General features: G+C 48.7%; 2 protein-coding genes and 2 pseudogenes across 2 annotated transcripts; 2 read left to right on the forward strand and 2 right to left on the reverse strand.

The window, feature by feature from the left end:
- Positions 1 to 4280: 4280 nt before the first annotated feature.
- On the forward strand, positions 4281 to 5195 carry LOC134044994 (uncharacterized; annotated as a pseudogene).
- Positions 5196 to 7783: 2588 nt separating this feature from the next.
- LOC134044998 (mas-related G-protein coupled receptor member A-like) lies at positions 7784 to 11162 on the reverse strand. Its single transcript, XM_062494553.1, is given in 4 exon segments — positions 7784 to 8178; positions 8181 to 8436; positions 8438 to 8459; positions 11113 to 11162. Coding segments are annotated over 4 exon segments (723 nt in total).
- An 87-nt stretch (positions 11163 to 11249) lies between these two features.
- Positions 11250 to 12162, forward strand: LOC134045000 (mas-related G-protein coupled receptor member H-like). Its single transcript, XM_062494556.1, is given in 3 exon segments — positions 11250 to 11598; positions 11631 to 11981; positions 11984 to 12162. Coding segments are annotated over 3 exon segments (879 nt in total).
- A 2579-nt stretch (positions 12163 to 14741) lies between these two features.
- LOC134045001 (mas-related G-protein coupled receptor member A-like) lies at positions 14742 to 18674 on the reverse strand (annotated as a pseudogene).
- Between the last annotated feature and the right edge of the window lie 303 nt (positions 18675 to 18977).

The raw sequence follows: 18977 nt of genomic DNA on the forward strand, positions 1-18977 counted from the left end.
TAGAAAGGGATTTAATAATAGCATAATAGGACTTGAAAATTGAAGTACCCCAAGGGCAACTTAAAGTTTATGCCTTAACCCAAAATGATGAGGAATGAATGTGTCCTGAGGTGTGGTATACACCTGGGGAAATAAAAAAGTTAAAAATGAAACCTATCAAAGTGAAAGTCACTAATCCCAATTTACCTGTTTGAATTTGTCCATCTCCAATATCACTGGAAGGGAGATGGGGCCTTAAGCCCGTCATAGGAAACTTTTTGCAACAACCTTGTATGTCCCAACAAACTACTCCTATTTTTCCTGTCAAAAGGACAGATGGGAATTACAAATTAGTACAGGATTTGAGAGCTGTAAATCAACAAACTGTTACCAAATTTCCTGTAGTAGCAAACCCTTACACTCTCTTAAACCTGTTGCCCCCTTTCTACACTTGTTATAGTGTAATAAATCTAAAGGATGCCTTTCTGGGCATGCCCATTAAAAGAAAGTAGTAAAGATTATTTTGTCTTTGGTTGAGAAAACCCTAATAAGGGCAGAAAACAACAGTTGCATTGGACAGTATTGCCTCAGGGCTTTACAGAATCCCCCAATCTCTTTGGGCAAGCCCTAAAAGAATTGAGGCAGTCTTTTGAGCCACCAGAAGGGGTGAAATTGTTACAATACGTAAATAATCTATTACTAACAGAAAAAAAAAAAATAAATCTACCAGAAATGGGACAATAAAACATTATAAAACTTTTTGGGACAACAGGGTTTGAAGGTATCTAAAGCAAAATTCAAATTAACAGAACCCGAAGTAAAATATTTGGTGCATTGACTAAATAAAGGAAAAAAAATTGAATCCTAAGAAAGTCTCTGGAACACTAAGCTTGGAACCTCCAAAAATCAAAGAAGAAGTGAAGAAAGTTTTAAAACAGCTGAAGTACCATCATCAATAGATAAAAATAATTTAGTAAGAAAGTGAAATTTCTATATAAAAAAACTTACCACTAATCACCTAAAATGGTCAAAAGAGGATGATAAAAGTTTTGAAAAGGTCAAATATACTTTAATTCAAGCCCCTGTACTAAGTCTCTTGGATTTGGAAGAGACCATTTCAATTATTTGTGAACACCTCTGATCAAATGGCATATGGGGTGCTCACCCAGGAAAGGAACAGAAGGAAACTGTTAAGGTACTTAATGCCCTATCAGCACAAGGAACAATCTAAATTAATGATCATAACTAGTAGGAGTTATTTGAGAACGGAACAAGGGGAAAGAGGAAAGCCAAAGCAGAGGCAAAAGAGTGCTGGAAAGGGTTTCATATACCGTGCTATTACTGCTGTACCTCGTACAGAATGTTAAAGCTAAGAGTTGGGACAAAATTAAGAAACTCTACCAAAAGAAAAAGACAAAGTGGGAAGTTACTGGGTAGCCACCAGTTTGGGGAAAGGAGGGTGGGCTCCATTGGCATACCACAGTTACCCAGTGGGAGAAGCATACCTCTGCTTCACAAAAGAAGGTATGTGGGGATATTCAGATCAGGGAGGACTGCAAAATTACTACGAAGAGAAAATAATAAAAAATATAACCAAAGTGTTCAAAGGAACAAGGACAAACCATGAGGGAAGTTTTAACTTGTACGAAAAATTAAAACAACAACTCAGTGAACGGGACTTAGCCACCTCAGGAAAGAATTTATTTGTGAAATTAATGAAAGAAATTACTACAGAACTAAATTTAACTCGCTGTTAGATCTGTGGAGGAATGCAGATGACTAAACAATGGCCATGGAGGGGGGAGGGATTAGGCCAGGAGCAGTTATTACAGTGGAATCAAACAGAAATATCGAGGGGAGTCAATAGACCTGAGGGGAGGGTTTAAGTCATGAGGTAATAGGAGGAGTGTGTAGGAAGTTCGATAATTCTAAATGCTGCTTAGAAAATAATGATACTAGAGAAGTAATTACTAAAATTGTAGACGAAATAAAACCCATGTACCTGTGCAAACCTGGAACTCAATGTTTAATAACAGTTGATGGAATAACTTTCTGGGGGGAGCCTGGTGGAAAAAAAATAAGTTTTATGTTAACATGGGCATTATTGGGACTACTGTTCATCCCTTATCTTGTTCCATGCTTGTTTCGACTAATCCAGTGGTTTGAGGAATGCAAGTTGCTATGATAGCAATGAATCCTGAGCTGACAACAAAACTAATAGCAGTGAATAAATTAAATCTAGTACAAAAAGCACTGACAAAATTTGAAGCCCGAACACAAAACAGTGGGATAAAAAAGGAGAAGTGGGGAAATTGTGGTCATTGATAAAAGATTTGTGTTTATCATAAAAGTTTTGGGGTTTGCCTAAATGAGAATACTAAGGTCTGAAGTGAAGCATGGACATTAGATAGAGGAAAATACATGATTAAATCATTGTTTTAAATCCCCCTGTTAAGAATATTATGTTTTCTAAATAAGTTTTATCTACTACCAGTTTGCAAAATCAGACTTTACAATACTCCAATAGATTTTGCAAAATGGGACTTCCTGTCTTCATTTGGTTGATGCTGCCTATCTACAAAGACCAGACTTCCCAACTTTTGCCAGTTTTTGTCTACCAAAACCAGATGGTTATCTATGAGACTATCACCCAGAAACTTGATGGATGTTTATTTGACCTCCACTGCTTACCTGGCAAAGTTAAAACTTACAACAAGAGACCATCCTATAAGAAGAGGCTGCAAACCAAGGTTGGATGGAGCATGGAGTGGGCAGTGACCCCTCACATTCCCCAGCGCTGCTTGCTCTGTCCATATCAAATAAAACAATCTAAATTTTGCTGAATATTGAGACTTTTTGTTTGTCATTTATAACAGAATGATGGAACAAGGGGGAATGGCTTCTGACTGCCAGAGAGTGTGTTCAGATTGGATATTGGGAAAAGATCCTTCCTTGTGAGGGTGCTAAGGCCATGGCACAGGTTGCCCAGAGAGGCTGTGGCTGCCCCATCCTTGGAAGTGACAAGGCCAGCTTGGATGGGGTTTGGAGCAACCTGGCACAGTGGAAAGTGTCCCTGCTGGCAAAGGGACCGTTTGGGATCAGGTCAAAGCACCCACAAGTGTTCCCAGGACTGAGGAGGAGCAGCAGCTCTGGGGAAGGGCTGAAAGGGGGTTCACAGCACCCTGCTCTCCAATAGCTTTCATTGCATCCTCAAGGGGATTGGCTGTAATCAGGGTGGGCTCCAAGTGCTGATGCCCTGGCTGCAAGCAGCTGATTGCTGTCCTTCCCTTGGGCTGGGTGAGCCTGCACTGGAATGATGGAAATGGGAGTCCATGGCCCAGGGGTGCTCCCATGAGCCCAGGGGAGGTTTTGGCAATGATTCTGGAGCTCTTCCCAGAATGGCAGTGGTTTTTGACAAGCAGCCAGATGCTTCAACAGTGCTGCCAAAAATCCAATGCCACCAGCACCACCAGCATCCCTCTGCTGCTGGAGGGAAAATGATTCCTCATCAGGGAAGAGAAATTAGGAATAGAAACCTGCTAGGAGAGGGAAAGCAGTTGAAGAACGGGAAACTATCCTGGGCAGGAATGTTTCTAATTAGGGGGAAATGAGGAGCCATTCACAAAGATAAAACTACTTCCTTTGTAGGGAGAAGAAAATCAAGACATATACTGAGGGAGTGGATCTCTGACGTAGCCAAAGTTGTAAAAGCACTTCTGACTACCCTATGACCCCAGTGAGCATTGGGGAGCAACACCAGGACAGGACACAGAGAGAGCCAGCAGGACGGGAATGGAGAGCTCCTGGTGAACTGGGAACCTTCTCCTTCATGTTACTGACCTGGGAGGATCTGCCTTATGACATGGATCCCAAAGGAGCAAGAGGTACCAGGAATCACCACTGATCTGCACAGACCCCCTTTGCCTGCTGCTGTCCCACAGTGAACAGGTCAGTGGAATGTTTTCCTTCCTCCCTCCCCCACTTTCCTCTCCTCCAGCAGCTGCTCTGTTCCTGCCACCCTCTCCTGGTGAACACAGTGCCCGCCCCAGGTGCCTCCTCCTCTGCCTGATGCGTCGTTTCTGCATCACCTTCTGAACAGCCCAACCCTCCCATTTCCCTCTCTGAAACCACAATTTCCTGCACCTCCCTTCCTGCACATCTCACTCCTCTCCACTGAACCCTTCCCACTGCAGGAAGCTGCTCAGGAGCCACATGGTCCAGCCCTGGATTCTCCAACCACTGACTCCCATCCACTGACCAAAGCCAGGGACCACATCCCACTGCCTGCCCAGAGTCCATCCATGGAGGTGACCACCGTGACCCCATCTCCTGCCTCCACCCATGGAAGGAGACGATCTCTGTGAGACTGATGTCACCAAGGTGGCCAAACACAGTGTGACACTGCTCATCTCCCTCTGTGGGATGGCTGGAAATGGGGCTGTCCTCTGCCTCCTCAGCCCAAAAACCCTTTAACTCTGTCATCTTTGACCTGGCTGTCAATGACTTCCTTCTCTTCATGGTCCCCTCTCCCCTTCTCTTCCTGGTGGAGGATGTGTCCTGCTTTCCTATTGTGCCTTTGCTGCACATGGGCTTCCTTTCCCATCTGTCTGTGTTCTTCTACTACTGGGGGGTGTTCTTGCTAACACCCTTCAGTTTAGGTAAGGACATCATCATAGTCTGCAAGATCTGCTGCTGCTGGCAACTTCAAAACCACCTGAGGTTGTTGGTGTGGAGCACCTAACACTGGGCATTTTCTCTTTCTTCACTGTCATTCCCATGATGACTTCCCTGTGCCCATCACACAAGCAGGAGCACTGCCATGCAGCTCTCATCTCCATGTTCATCATCATCCTGCTCCTCTTTGCTACACCCGTTGTCACTTCCCGTGCAATCGACATCATCAACACCAGGTGTGGCTCCCAGCAGCAGCAATCCAAGAGGAGAGACATCATTATCTCTCTCACTGTGCTCTTCACTCTCCTCCTCAGCCTCTGCAATTTCCTGCAGAAGCTCAGTTACATCTCTGTGTTCACCCAGATATTTTCCTGCTCACCTGCATCTACAGCAGCATCAAACCCTTCATCTCCTTCTTGGCAGGGAGGTGCTGGAGTCCCTGCTCCATAGGGTCCCTCCAGCTGTCACTCCAGAGGGTTTTCGAGGAGAAGGAAGTAAGAACTGCCAGAAGAAATGGTGCATACAGGGACACGGGAGTCTGATGCTGTTGATCCCTTCCACTGCTCTGCTGCAGGACCTCAGCACAGGTTTCCTTGAGTCACCTGATTAATAAATATCCACAGCTTCACCCTCCCTGTGCTGGTGTGCTCCTGCAGGAGAAGGGAGCAGGGACATTGCCAGGGACAATGTGGGAGGGATGCTTTGCCATAGACACATTGGAGCATGGCTTTCCTCCTCCCTGCCATGCCCCCATGGCTCCAGGCAGTGCAGCTGGGCTCAGTGCTGTTCCCCAGCTCTATTCCCCATGGAATGACCCTCATTGCCTCAGCCCCAGGGAATGAACTCCATCTCCTTTGGCTACCCACATGAGTTTCATGGTGTTTTGAGGAATCTCCTGCCTGCAAAGACTGTGATACACTAATTAATGCCTGGGGACACACCCAGCACTGGGTGGTGCTGATTTCCCAAATCCCTGTGGGTCTGGTGCCTCTGGATGTCAGGAGAGGGGCTGGGATCACAGGGAGCCTCCTTCCCCTTCTGTCCAGCAGAGCCAGCCCTGGATTCCCAGCTGATGGGAAGAGACAGCAGGTAGGGCTGCAGAGCTGGGCAGGCACAGCAACATTCCCTTGTGCTTTCAGTGGGAAATTTCTATCATTCATTCATTCCAGGATTGACTTGTTCTGAGTAAAGAGCAGGGTCAAAGGTGACCTCCACTGAACACTTGTGCCTTTGACCGAAAAGATCTTTCAACATGGAAATTCACATCACCAGGTGCTTGGACTATTTAATTGCACAGAAATTGGGGGTTACATTGCTATTCTGCAGAATGGGGCCATCCTCTGGTTCCCCAGCATCAAAGTCCAAGGAAGTCCTTGACCACTTCCATCATGAGCCTGGCCACCCTCACCAGGGAGCTGAACAGTGACTGCACAGCAGCTTCAGACAAAATTCATCTTGTACAGATCCTTCTCATTTTGTTATTTCCTGTTCATCAGTTTTGGGGTTTTTCTTTCTTTCTTTCTTTCTTTTTTTTTTTTTTTTTTGTTTCCTGTGTGATAATTCTGACCTCAGAATTTGTTGAATAAACAACATCCAGGCTTCTCTGCAGAGCTTGTGTCTGGTGAGCAGTGTACAAAATGGCTCACTGTGGCAGTCAGCCTGACCAGTAGTCCAGCTCAAGCACCCATCACTGAAGAGGAATTGAATCCCAACCCTAAACCTGGGGAGGCATTTGTATAAGTTGTGGAGACTGCAGAAAAAAGTTCCAAAAGAGTTACGGGATCGCCAATACTAATACCTCATACATATTCCTAACCCTCATTTCCCAGGTAATTATCACCACGCCCACTTCCTAGAATGTTCTCCCTCCCTTGTATCCCCATTGGTCCTCACTTGATGCAATGTTCCACCCGCCCTAACCCATTGGACCCTACCTTCCCTTACTCCACCTCTGCACAACTTTTCCCATTGAACCCTAACCTCAACTCCGTCCCCTCTCTTCCCCCATATTTATACCATGGACCTCCCTTCATCCTTGTCTTTTTACCACTGACTCCTAAAGATACCTTGCCACCTTGGATTCAGATTTTTGGGTCCTGTCCCATATTTGCTTTCATTATTATTAAAATGTTTCATGTTACTAGGTCTTGGTCATCGTACCACTCTTCAATTATTTTTGCAACTTTTGACCAGATATCTGTGAACCCTAAAAGAGATTGGCAGGGACCACCCTCGACCCTGATAGCTCATTTTCTTATTTTAGCCCGTTCTAAAGATTCTGGCTGGTCTCTGAGGTAGACACGTACCTGTCTCATACCAGGACTCTTCCTAAGGCACGTGCCTGCAATGGTTGGGATGATGTTGACAATGCCAAGATCACCTCATTTCCCCTGGGAGAGACGTGGGCAGCAGCCACATCGTTGTCACTCCTTTTCCCACTGCCTTAAAGCCAGGAGAAACCAAGGTGCCACTGCTTCTGGAAAGGGAAGGGGGAGTGAAAACTGTGGTTGCTGAGTCAGGCTTTGGAGACACAAGACACACAGGAGATGAAACATCGAGAAAGCATTTATTGAAGGAGTTGTTAGTAATTAACAGAAGAGAGACTTTGACATCTGAGAGGGATTTTTTTTCTTGTCTCCCACTGTCCTGTTCATTGGAAAGCAGAAATTTTCCACGGTTCGCTACTTCTCAAGGAAAGGACAAGTCAGCCAGGCATTGTCTCCAAAGACAAGTGCAGAAGGATCGAGATCCTCCAATGCCCTTTTTCTACTTCCAAGCACCTTCCTTCTCTCCAGGGTGACCCAGGCCATTCCCTACCTGAGCTTCCTTTCAAAAGAGCAAAGATTTCCAAGCATGATGTTTCCTGGGTGTCCCTTCCCATGGAAGAAGGGTTAGATTGCAATGATCTCCCAGGTCCCTTCCAACCCAATCCATTCCATGATGATTCCTCATGTCCATCAGCATCCCCTCCACGCAGGAGTTCCCCTGCTGTACACAGCTCCAGCCTGACAGAGCACAAGGAGCTTTTGGACAATGCTCTCAGGCACAGGGGGGGATTGTTGGGATGTCCTGTGCAGGGCCAGGAGCTGAACTCCATGATCCTTCTGGGTCCCTTCCAACTCTGGATATTTTATGGTTCTGTTTTATGATGATTCTGTTTCACGATGATTCGACTGGATGATGATTCCCAACCAATGTTGTCTCTACTCCGTGGCTCTGGCACATCCTCAAAAGCCCTCTGGAAGGCAACACTACCAGAGAGGGTGAATTCCTTTGCACAGCTCCCAGCCAGGATGTAAATCAGAGGGTGGGCACTGCTGTTGGCACAGGTGGATGGGAGAGAGGTGCTGAGGGCAAAGACAGAGAAATCAAATGGCCTCAGCAAGAGGCAGTACCCAAAATGAGCACTGAAGAAGGGCAAGGAGATGACAGGCAGCAGGAGCAGGGCACAGAGCTCCCGTGGGAGCTGTTTCCATGAGCAGCACAGGAGCCTGGCCAGCAGGGCGAGACCAGAACAGGTCAGGTGAGCACTGAGAAGAGGTAGGTCAGGACCAAGGCCATGAGCACCAAAGGGTGGAAATAGAGGGTGACAGGGAGCAGGAAGGAGAGGAGCCAGAGAGGGGCACACAGGAGCACCGGGAAGCACTGGGATCAGTGGCAGGGCCAGAAGGACACGGGGAGGACAAACAGAGCTGTCAGAGCACTGAAGGCTGTCAGAGAATAGATACCAGCAGGGAAAGCCACGAGGATGGTGATGTTCAGCCCAGCTGTCACAGCCCTGTCACGGGCCCAGCTGGTGGCAGAAGCTGGATGGGGGAAAACATTGGAGAAGGAAAGAATTGCCCATGGAGATATCAGAGAGCAAATGGCTTTGGGATGGATCTGGCCTGGATTCTCAGGTGTCAGCTGATATCACTGAGCTGATGGATACCCTCAACAGGACACTCATTTCAATAGTACCTCCATTTTCCCACAAGGTTGATAGCTTTTCATACCTTTCACATAGCTATTCCCTTTAAAAAAGCAGGGATGAGCAGGTTCCAGCCAAGGAGGAGACACTGATTATGTTGACAATGAATCTGACCTTGTTCCCACTCACAGCCTGGAGAACTCCACAAGAGTGGACACCCATCACCTCACACACAGCAGCTGCTGTCCCTGGGTCGGGATCTTCAGAGTTTGCCTGGAATGGTCACTTGGGAAAGGGGAGTGAAGCCCACGGGGTGAGCCCGAGCAGCGTCCGGCGCGGGGTCTGTCCCAGCTCCTGCCACCAGCCCTGTTCTCCATGCTGGCTCCTGTTCTCCAGGGCTCTCACAGACAGGGAACTATTGCAGAGCCTGGGACGGGATCAGGGCTCTGCTTCTCATCTGCTCTTGACTTTCTCCAGGGAATGAGGAACAGCACAGAGCCTCAGCAACAAGACCTATGGAAAAACGTGTTTATCTCCATGCCACTTTCCTCTTCAAATTTAAAGCAACCACAATCCCAAAATCTCGTCTTTGGAACTGCCAGAACTTGTCCCCTCTGTTTCCTGGGTTGGATCATTAGGACCCTTCAGTAAAAATGTGCTGCTTTGATTTCTACTTCAAATCTAGTTTTGTCATTGTATGACACAATTTCAGTGGTAATTCACCTTCACCAAGCAGTTTCTGAGAGGATTCATGGAATAATAAATTCTGTGCATGAGCTGCAGCACAGGCACACAGCAGAGGGATGATTTAGGATTTCAGCAATGTCATTTCATCTGGGATGAGCTGAATCAATGCTGCTCTCTTGGCTATGGCTACAACCCTCAGAAAGTTGCAGGTTTCATCTGAGTCACCTTTTACACCCACCTGGGACTCAGACAGCAGCCTACAGTGAATTCCAAGGAATTCCTGGAAAGCTGAGGTGAGATGGTTCCTACCCAGGCTGACATGCCTCAGGGATCTGGGATGCTCCTACTGGAAACTGGCACATGTGGCAGCCCTGGGACCAGAAGTGTCACCTCTCTTCCCTGCTGGCACCACGTTTGTGTCCCCAGCTATGGAATCTCACATCCCTTCACCAGGACTATCCTTGCAAGTGCAAACACTTCATAATCCATGACCTAAAGGGGCTTCTGGAGAGTTGGAGAGGGACTTTGGACAATGGCTTGGAGTGACAGGACAAGGGGGAATGACTTCCCACTGCCACAGAGTGGGTTCAGATTGGATATTGAGAAGAAATCCTTCCCTGTGAGGGTGCTGAGGCAATGGCACAGGTTGCCCAGAGAGGCTGTGGCTGCCCCATCCTTGGAAGTGACAAGGCCAGCTTGGATGGAGTTTGGAGCAACCTGGCACAGCAGAAGTTGTCCCTGCTGGCAAAGGGACAGTTTGGGATCAGGTCAAAGCACCCACAAGTGTTCCCAGGACTGAGGAGGAGCAGCAGCTCTGGGGAAGGGCTGGAAGGGGGTTCACAGCACCCTCTCTCCAATAGCTTTCATTGCATCCTCAAGGGGATTGGCTGTAATCAGGGTGGGCTCCAAGTGCTGATGCCCTGGCTGCAAGCAGCTGATTGCTGTCCTTCCCTTGGGCTGGGTGAGCCTGCACTGGAATGATGGAAATGGGAGTCCATGGCCCAGGGGTGCTCCCATGAGCCCAGGGGAGGTTTTGGCAATGATTCTGGAGCTCTTCCCAGAATGGCAGTGGTTTCTGACAAGCAGCCAGATGCTTCAACAGTGCTGCCAAAAATCCAGTGCCACCAGCACCACCAGCATCCCTCTGCTGCTGGAGGTACAATGATTCCTCATCAGGGAAGAGGAACGAGGAATGGTAGAAGTGTGTCCAATGAGGGAAGGAAGTTGGAGAATGGGACTTTCTGCAGGGAAGCAATGTTTCTCATCACAAGGACAGAGGAGTCATTTGCAGAATTCTTCATGGGGATCTTTTGACAACAGCCAATTCTTTTGCAGCAAATAAAAAAAAATACTTCAAGGAAAAGAACTCTGAGGGTGTGGATCTCTGATCTAGCCAAAGTTGCAACACCGCTTCCTCCTGCCCTATCACCCAAGGAAACCTTGGGAACCAACAGAACAACAGGGCACAGAGAGGAGCCAGAAGGAAAGGAGTGAGGAACTCCTGGTGATCTGGGCACTTTCTCCTTCATGTTACTGACCTGGGAGGATCCACTTTATGACATGGATCCCAAAGCACCAAGAGGTACCAGGAATCACCACTGATCTGCACAGACCCCCTTTGCCTGCTGCTGTCCCACAGTGAACAGGTCAGTGGAATGTTTTCCTTCCTCCCTCCCCCACCTTCCTCTCCTCCAGCAGCTGCTCTGTTCCTGCCACCCTCTCCTGGTGAACACAGTGCCCGCCCCAGGTGCCTCCTCCTCTGCCTGATACTTCGCTTCTGCATCACCTTCTGAACAGCCCAACCCTCCCATTTCCCTCTCTGAAACCACAATTTCCTGCACCTCCCTTCCTGCACATCTCACTCCTCCCCACTGAACCCTTCCCACTGCAGGGAGCTGCTCAGGAGCTGCATGGTCCAACCCTGGATTCTCCAACCACTGACTCCCATCCACTGACCACAGCCAGGGACCACATCCCACTGCCTGCCCAGAGTCCATCCATGGAGGTGACCACCATGACCCCATCTCCGGCCTCACCCACTGCAGGGGACGATCTCTGTGAGATAAATGTCACCAGCATGGCCATACACAGTGTGACACTGCTGATCTGCCTCTGTGGGATGGCTGGGAATGGGGCTGTCCTCTGCCTCCTCAGCCCAAAAATCCTTAACTCTGTCATCTTTGACCTGGCTGTCAATGACTTCCTTCTCTGCATGGTCCCCTCTCCCCTTCTCTTCCTGGTGGAGGATGTGTCCTGCTTTCCTATTGTGCCTTTGCTGCACATGAGCTTCCTTTCCCATCTGTCTGTGTTCTTCTACTACTGGGGGGTGTTCTTGCTAACACCCTTCAGTTTAGGTAAGGACATCATCATAGTCTGCAAGATCTGCTGCTGCTGGCAACTTCAAAACCACCTGAGGTTGTTGGTGTGGAGCACCTAACACTGGGCATTTTCTCTTTCTTCACTGTCATTCCCATGATGACTTCCCTGTGCCCATCACACAAGCAGGAGCACTGCCATGCAGCTCTCATCTCCATGTTCATCATCATCCTGCTCCTCTTTGCTACACCCGTGGTAACTTCCCGTGCAATCGACATCATCAACACCAGGTGTGGCTCCCAGCAGCAGCAATCCAAGAGGAGAGACATCATTATCTCTCTCACTGTGCTCTTCACTCTCCTCCTCAGCCTCTGCAATTTCCTGCAGAAGCTCAGTTACATCTCTGTGTTCACCCAGATATTTTCCTGCTCACCTGCATCCACAGCAGCATCAAACCCTTCATCTCCTTCTTGGCAGGGAGGTGCTGGAGTCCCTGCTCCATAGGGTCCCTCCACCTGTCACTCCAGAGGGTTTTCGAGGAGAAGGAAGTAAGAACTGCCAGAAGAAATGGTGCATACAGGGACACGGGAGTCTGAACCTATTGATCCCTTCCACTGCTCTGCTGCAGGACCTCAGCACAGGTTTCCTTGAGTCACCTGATTAATAAACATCCACAGATTCACCCTCCCTGTGCTGGTGTGCTCCTGCAGGAGAAGGGAGCAGGGACATTGCCAGGGACAATGTGGGAGGGATGCTTTGCCATAGACACATTGGAGCATGGCTTTCCTCCTCCCTGCCATGCCCCCATGGCTCCAGGCAGTGCAGCTGGGCTCAGTGCTGTTCCCCAGCTCTATTCCCCATGGAATGACCCTCATTGCCTCAGCCCCAGGCAATGAACTCCATCTCCTTTGGCTACCCACATGAGTTTCATGGTGTTTTGAGGAATCTCCTGCCTACAAAGACTGTGATACACAAATTAATGCCTGGGGACACACCCAGCACTGGGTGGTGCTGATTTCCCAAATCCCTGCGGGTCTGGTGCCTCTGGATGTCAGGCAAGGAGTTGGGATCACAGGGAGCCTCCTTCCCCTTCTATCCAGCAGAGCCAGCCCTGGATTCCCAGCTGATGGGAAGAGACACAAGGTAGGGCTGCAGAGCTGGGCAGGCACAGCAACATTCCCTTGTGCTTTCAGTGGGAATTTCTATCATTCGTTAGTTCCAGAATTGACTTGTTCTGAGTAAAGAGCAGGGTCAAAGGTGACCTCCACTGAACTCTTGTGCCTTTGACCGAAAAGATCTTTCAACATGGAAATTCACATCACCAGGTGCTTGGACTATTTAATTGCATAGAAATTGGGGGTTACATTGCTGTTCTGCAGAATGGGGCCATCCTCTGTTTCCCCAGCATCAAAGTCCAAGGAAGTCCTTGACCACTTCCATCATGAGCCTGGCCACCCTCACCAGGGAGCTGAACAGTGACTGCACAGCAGCTTCAGACAAAATTCATCTTGTACAGATCCTGCTCATTTAGTTATTTCCTGTTCATCAGATTTGGGGTTTTTCTTTCTTTCTTTTTTTTTTTTTTTGTTTCCTGTGTGATAATTCTGACCTCAGAATTTGTTGAATAAACAACATCCAGGCTTCTCTGCAGAGCATGTGTCTGGTGAGCAGTGTACAAAATGGCTCACTGTGGCAGTCAGCCTGACCAGTAGTCCAGCTCAGGCACCCATCACTGAAGAGGAATTGAATCCCAACCCTAAACCTGGGGAGGCATTTGTATAAGTTGTGGAGACTGCAGAAAAAAGTTCCAAAAGAGTTACAGGATCGCCAATACTAATACCTCATACATATTCCTAACCCTCATTTCCCAGGTAATTATCACCACGCCCACTTCCTAGAATGTTCTCCCTCCCTTGTATCCCCATTGGTCCTCACTTGATGCAATGTTCCACCCGCCCTAACCCATTGGACCCTACCTTCCCTTACTCCACCTCTGCACAACTTTTCCCATTGAACCCTAACCTCAACTCCATCCCCTCTCTTCCCCCATATTTATACCATGGACCTCCCTTCATCCTTGTCTTTTTACCACTGACTCCTAAAGATACCTTGCCACCTTGGATTCAGATTTTTGGGTCTTGTCCCATATTTGCTTTCATTATTATTAAAATGTTTCATGTTACTAGGTCTTGGTCATCGTACCACTCTTCAATTATTTTTGCAGCTTTTGACCAGATATCTGTGAACCCTAAAAGAGATTGGCAGGGACCACTCTCGACCCTGATAGCTCATTTCCTTATTTTATCCCGTTCTAAAGATTCTGGCTGGTCTCTGAGGTAGACACGTACCTGTCTCATACCAGGACTCTTCCTAAGGCACGTGCCTGCAATGATTGGGATGATGTTGACAATGCCAAGATCACCTCATTTCCCCTGGGAGAGACGTGGGCAGCAGCCACAGCGTTGTCACTCCTTTTCCCACTGCCTTAAAGCCAGGAGAAACCAAGGTGCCACTGCTTCTGGAAAGGGAAGGGGGAGTGAAAACTGTGGTTGCTGAGTCAGGCTTTGGAGACACAAGACACACAGGAGATGAAACATCGAGAAAGCATTTATTGAAAGAGTTGTTAGTAATTCACAGAAGAGAGATTTTGACATCTGAGAGGGACTTTTTTCTTCTTGTCTCCCACTGTCCTGTTCATTGGAAAGCAGAAATTTTCCACGGTTCTGCTACTTCTCAAGGAAAGAACAAGTCAGCCAGGCATTGTCTCCAAAGACAAGTGCAGAAGGCTCCTGATCCTCCAATGCCCTTTTTCTATTTCCAAGCACCTTCCTTCTCTCCAGGATGACCCAGGCCATTCCCTACCTGAGCTTCCTTTCAAAAGAGCAAAGATTTCCAAGCATGATGTTTCCTGGGTGTCCCTTCCCATGGAAGAAGGGTTAGATTGCAATGATCTCCCAGGTCCCTTCCAACCCAATCCATTCCATGATGATTCCTCATGTCCATCAGCATCCCCTCCACGCAGGAGTTCCCCTGCTGTACACAGCTCCAGCCTGACAGAGCACAAGGAGCTTTTGGACAATGCTCTCAGGCACAGGGGGGGATTGTTGGGATGTCCTGTGCAGGGCCAGGAGCTGAACTCCATGATCCTTCTGGGTCCCTTCCAACTCTGGATATTTTATGGTTCTGTTTTATGATGATTCTGTTTCACGATGATTCGACTGGATGATGATTCCCAACCAATGTTGTCACTACTCTGTGGCTCTGGCATATCCTCAAAAGCCCTCTGGAAGGCAACACTACCAGAGAGGGTGAATTCCTTTGCACAGCTCCCAGCCAGGATGTAAATCAGAGGGTGGGCACTGCTGTTGGCACAGGTGGATGGGAGAGAGGTGCTGAGGGCAAAGACAGAGAAATCAAATGGCCTCAGCAAGAGGCAGTACCCAAAATGAGCACTGAAGAAGGGCAAGGAGATGACAGGCAGCAGGAGCAGGGCACAGAGCTCCCGTGGGAGCTGTTTCCATGAGCAGCACAGGAGCCTGGCCAGCAGGGCGAGACCAGAACAGGTCAGGTGAGCACTGAGAAGAGGTAGGTCAGGACCAAGGCCATGAGCACCAAAGGGTGGAAATAGAGGGTGACAGGGAGCAGGAAGGAGAGGAGCCAGAGAGGGGCACACAGGAGCACCGGGAAGCACTGGGATCAGTGGCAGGGCCAGAAGGACACGGGGAGGACAAACAGAGCTGTCAGAGCTGGTGTCAGCTGATATCACTGAGCTGATGGATACCCTCAACAGGACACTCATTTCAATAGTACCTCCATTTTCCCACAAGGTTGATAGCTTTTCATACCCTTCACATAGCTATTCCCTTTAAAAAAGCAGGGATGAGCAGGTTCCAGCCAAGGAGGAGACACTGATTATGTTGACAATGAATCTGACCTTGTTCCCACTCACAGCCTGGAGAACTCCACAAGAGTGGACACCCATCACCTCACACACAGCAGCTGCTGTCCCTGGGTCGGGATCATCAGAGTTTGCCTGGAATGGTCACTTGGGAAAGGGGAGTGAAGCCCACGGGGTGAGCCCGAGCAGCGCCCGGCGTGGGGTCTGTCCCAGCTCCTGCCACCAGCCCTGTTCTCCATGCTGGCTCCTGTTCTCCAGGGCTCTCACAGACAGGGAACTATTGCAGAGCCTGGGACGGGATCAGGGCTCTGCTTCTCATCTGCTCTTGACTTTCTCCAGGGAATGAGGAACAGCACAGAGCCTCAGCAACGAGACCTATGGAAAAACATGTTTATCTCCATGCCACTTTCCTCTTCAAATTTAAAGTAAACACAATTCCAGAATCTCATCTTTGGAACTGCCAGAACTTGTCCCCTCTGTTTCCTGGGTTGGATCCTTAGGACCCTTCAGTAAAAATGTGCTGCTTTGATTTCTACTTCAAATCTAGTTTTGTCATTGTATGACACAATTTCAGTGGTAATTCACCTTCACCACACATTTTCCAAGAGGATTCCTGGAATAATAAATTCTCTGAGGGAGCTGCAGCACAGGCACACAGCAGAGGGATGATTTAGGATTTCAGCAATGTCATTTCATCTGGGATGAGCTGAATCAATGCTGCTCTCTTGGCTATGGCTACAACCCTCAGAAAGTTGCAGGTTTCATCTGAGTCACCTTTTACACCCACCTGGGACTCAGACAGCAGCCTACAGTGAATTCCAAGGAATTCCTGGAAAGCTGAGGTGAGATGGTTCCTACCCAGGCTGACATGCCTCAGGGATCTGGGATGCTCCTGCTGGAAACTGGCACATGTGGCAGCCCTGGGATCAGAATTGTCACCTCTCTTCCCTGCTGACACCACGTTTGTGTCCCCAGCTATGGAATCTCACATCCCTTCACCAGGACAATCCTTGCAAGTGCAAACACTTCATGATCCATGAGATAAAGGGGCTTCTGGAGAGTTGGAGAGGGACTTTGGACAATGGCATGGAGTGACAGGACAAGGGGGAATGACTTCCCACTGCCACAGAGTGGGTTCAGATTGGATATTGAGAAGAAATCCTTCCCTGTGAGGGTGCTGAGGCAATGGCACAGGTTGCCCAGAGAGGCTGTGGCTGCCCCATCCCTGGAAGGGACAAGGCCAGCTTGGATGGGGTTTGGAGCAACCTGGCACAGCGGAAGGTGTCCCTGCTGGCAAAGGGACAGTTTGGGATCAGGTCAAAGCACCCACAAGTGTTCCCAGGACTGAGGAGGAGCAGCAGCTCTGGGGAAGGGCTGGAAGGGGGTTCACAGCACCCTGCTCTCCAATAGCTTTCATTGCATCCTCAAGGGGATTGGCTGTAATCAGGATGGGCTCCAAGTGCTGATGCCCTGGCTGCAAGCAGCTGATTGCTGTCCTTCCCTTGGGCTGGGTGAGCCTGCACTGGAATGATGGAAATGGGAGTCCATGGCCCAGGGGTGCTCCCATGAGCCCCGGGGAGGTTTTGGCAATGATTCTGGAGCTCTTCCCAGAATGGCAGTGGTTTCTGACAAGCAGCCAGATGCTTCAACAGTGCTGCCAAAAATCCAGTGCCACCAGCACCACCAGCATCCCTCTGCTGCTGGAGGGACAATGACCCCTCAGGGAAGAGAAATGAGGAATGTTAGAAACCTCTTGGGACAGGGAAGGCAGTTGGAGAATGGGACATTGTCCTGGTTTACAATACAAGATGTATATTCTCTTTCCATCTGAGAAGGGTGGTCATCCGTATCTCTGTGGGAAGTATCTTCTGTTAATGGGCCATTGAGTCCTACTGTATAACTGATAAGATTACATCATCCCATTGGGAGATGCTCTAGCCAGGGGGAGGAGCCAAGACTTTCCTACCTGGATAAAAACTGAGAACACCAAAAGCAGCCTTTTTCCACTGGATTCCAGAGGAAGAACCAGGCTTTTTCCACATCATTGCGGGACCCTTCGGAGGAAAACTGCACCTTCAGCAATCCAACTGCTTCAACTGAACCACATCTGTAATCCAGGAGACTGTAGCCACCATTTGATCGTGCTGCACCAACACCCTGACTGACCGGGTATCAGGTTGTATTCTGAGTCAACCTGATATTCTGAGTGATTTTGGTTTATATTATTGCATGCATTTTATTTTTCCTTTTTCTTTTCCCTATTAAAAATTGTATTACTGCCTTGAAGTCCCACAGGTTTTGCTTTTCAAACCAGTACAGACATTCATTTGGGAAGGAATGTTTTTAATCAGGGGGAAAGGACGAGCCATTTGCAAAATGTTTCATTTGGAGCTTTTGACAAAAGTCACTTCCTCTGTAGCAAAAAAAACCAAGAAAAAACAAGAAAAAAACTGCTGAGGAAGTGAAACTCTGACGTAGCCAAAGGTGCAGTTTCTGACTCTGGAGTGATTCCACTGGGTCTGGGGGAGCAAAAGTGGGACAGGGCAAAGCAAGAGAAAGCTGGACAGGAATGGGGAGCTCCTGGTGATCTGGGAACCTTCTCCCTCATGTTACTGACCTGGGAGGATCCACTTCAGGACACAGATCCCAAAGGACCAAGAGGTACCAGGAATCACCACTGGTCTGCACAGACCCCCTTTGCCTGCTGCTGTCCCACAGTGAACAGGTCAGTGGAATGTTTTCCTTCCTCCCTCTCCCACCTTCCTCTCCTCCAGCAGCTGCTCTGTTCCTGCCACCCTCTCCTGGTGACCACAGTGCCCTCCACAGGTGCCCCCGCCTCTGCCCTGTGCTTCCCTTCTGTGTGCTGACACTGAAATGGGCTGAAATAAACTCTCTAAAACAATGGGAAGCATTTTGTAAGAAGCAAGAATTCTTTATCTGCACAGGACACACAGAAGGATCTCTCCCTGATCTCTGTGTGTGGTGAGACTTTACAACAGGGGTTTATCCATTATTAACATACATAGATGTAAAAAAGTTACTATCTAACACATAAACATCATTTTCCTAGAATTTATTTTCATGTGTCACCCTCCTACTGGAAGTACGTTTATGATCCTGGAGGATCATCCAGAGGGGTCTCTGGTGGTCGTATTCACTGAGTGCTGCAATATTAAAGGTGACCTTGCTTTGAACTATTCCTTTGGCCATGTGCTCTTGCTTCTTGTTACAGAACTTGCCCCAAAATCCCTGGAGCTCTCCTTCTGTGTTTCTGCACTGGCTCCAGCCACATTTATCATCCTGTGTGCTCCTGTAAGCACATTGGAGCTGGGTTTCCCTCCTCCCTCCTGGTTCCTAGAACCCTATGGGCAGGAGGAGCAGAGACTCTGCCGGGGTCCCAGGTGGAGCAGGGAGGAGTGGGGCTGTCAGGGGAAAACAAGCAGCCCTGGGTGGGTTCTGGGGTGTCAGAGCAGGCTGGAGGGGTCAGGAGAGGGTCAGAGGGGTTGGAAGGGG

The sequence above is a fragment of the Cinclus cinclus genome, chromosome 6, assembly GCF_963662255.1.
Source record: "Cinclus cinclus chromosome 6, bCinCin1.1, whole genome shotgun sequence".
NCBI classification, from domain to species: domain Eukaryota; kingdom Metazoa; phylum Chordata; class Aves; order Passeriformes; family Cinclidae; genus Cinclus; species Cinclus cinclus.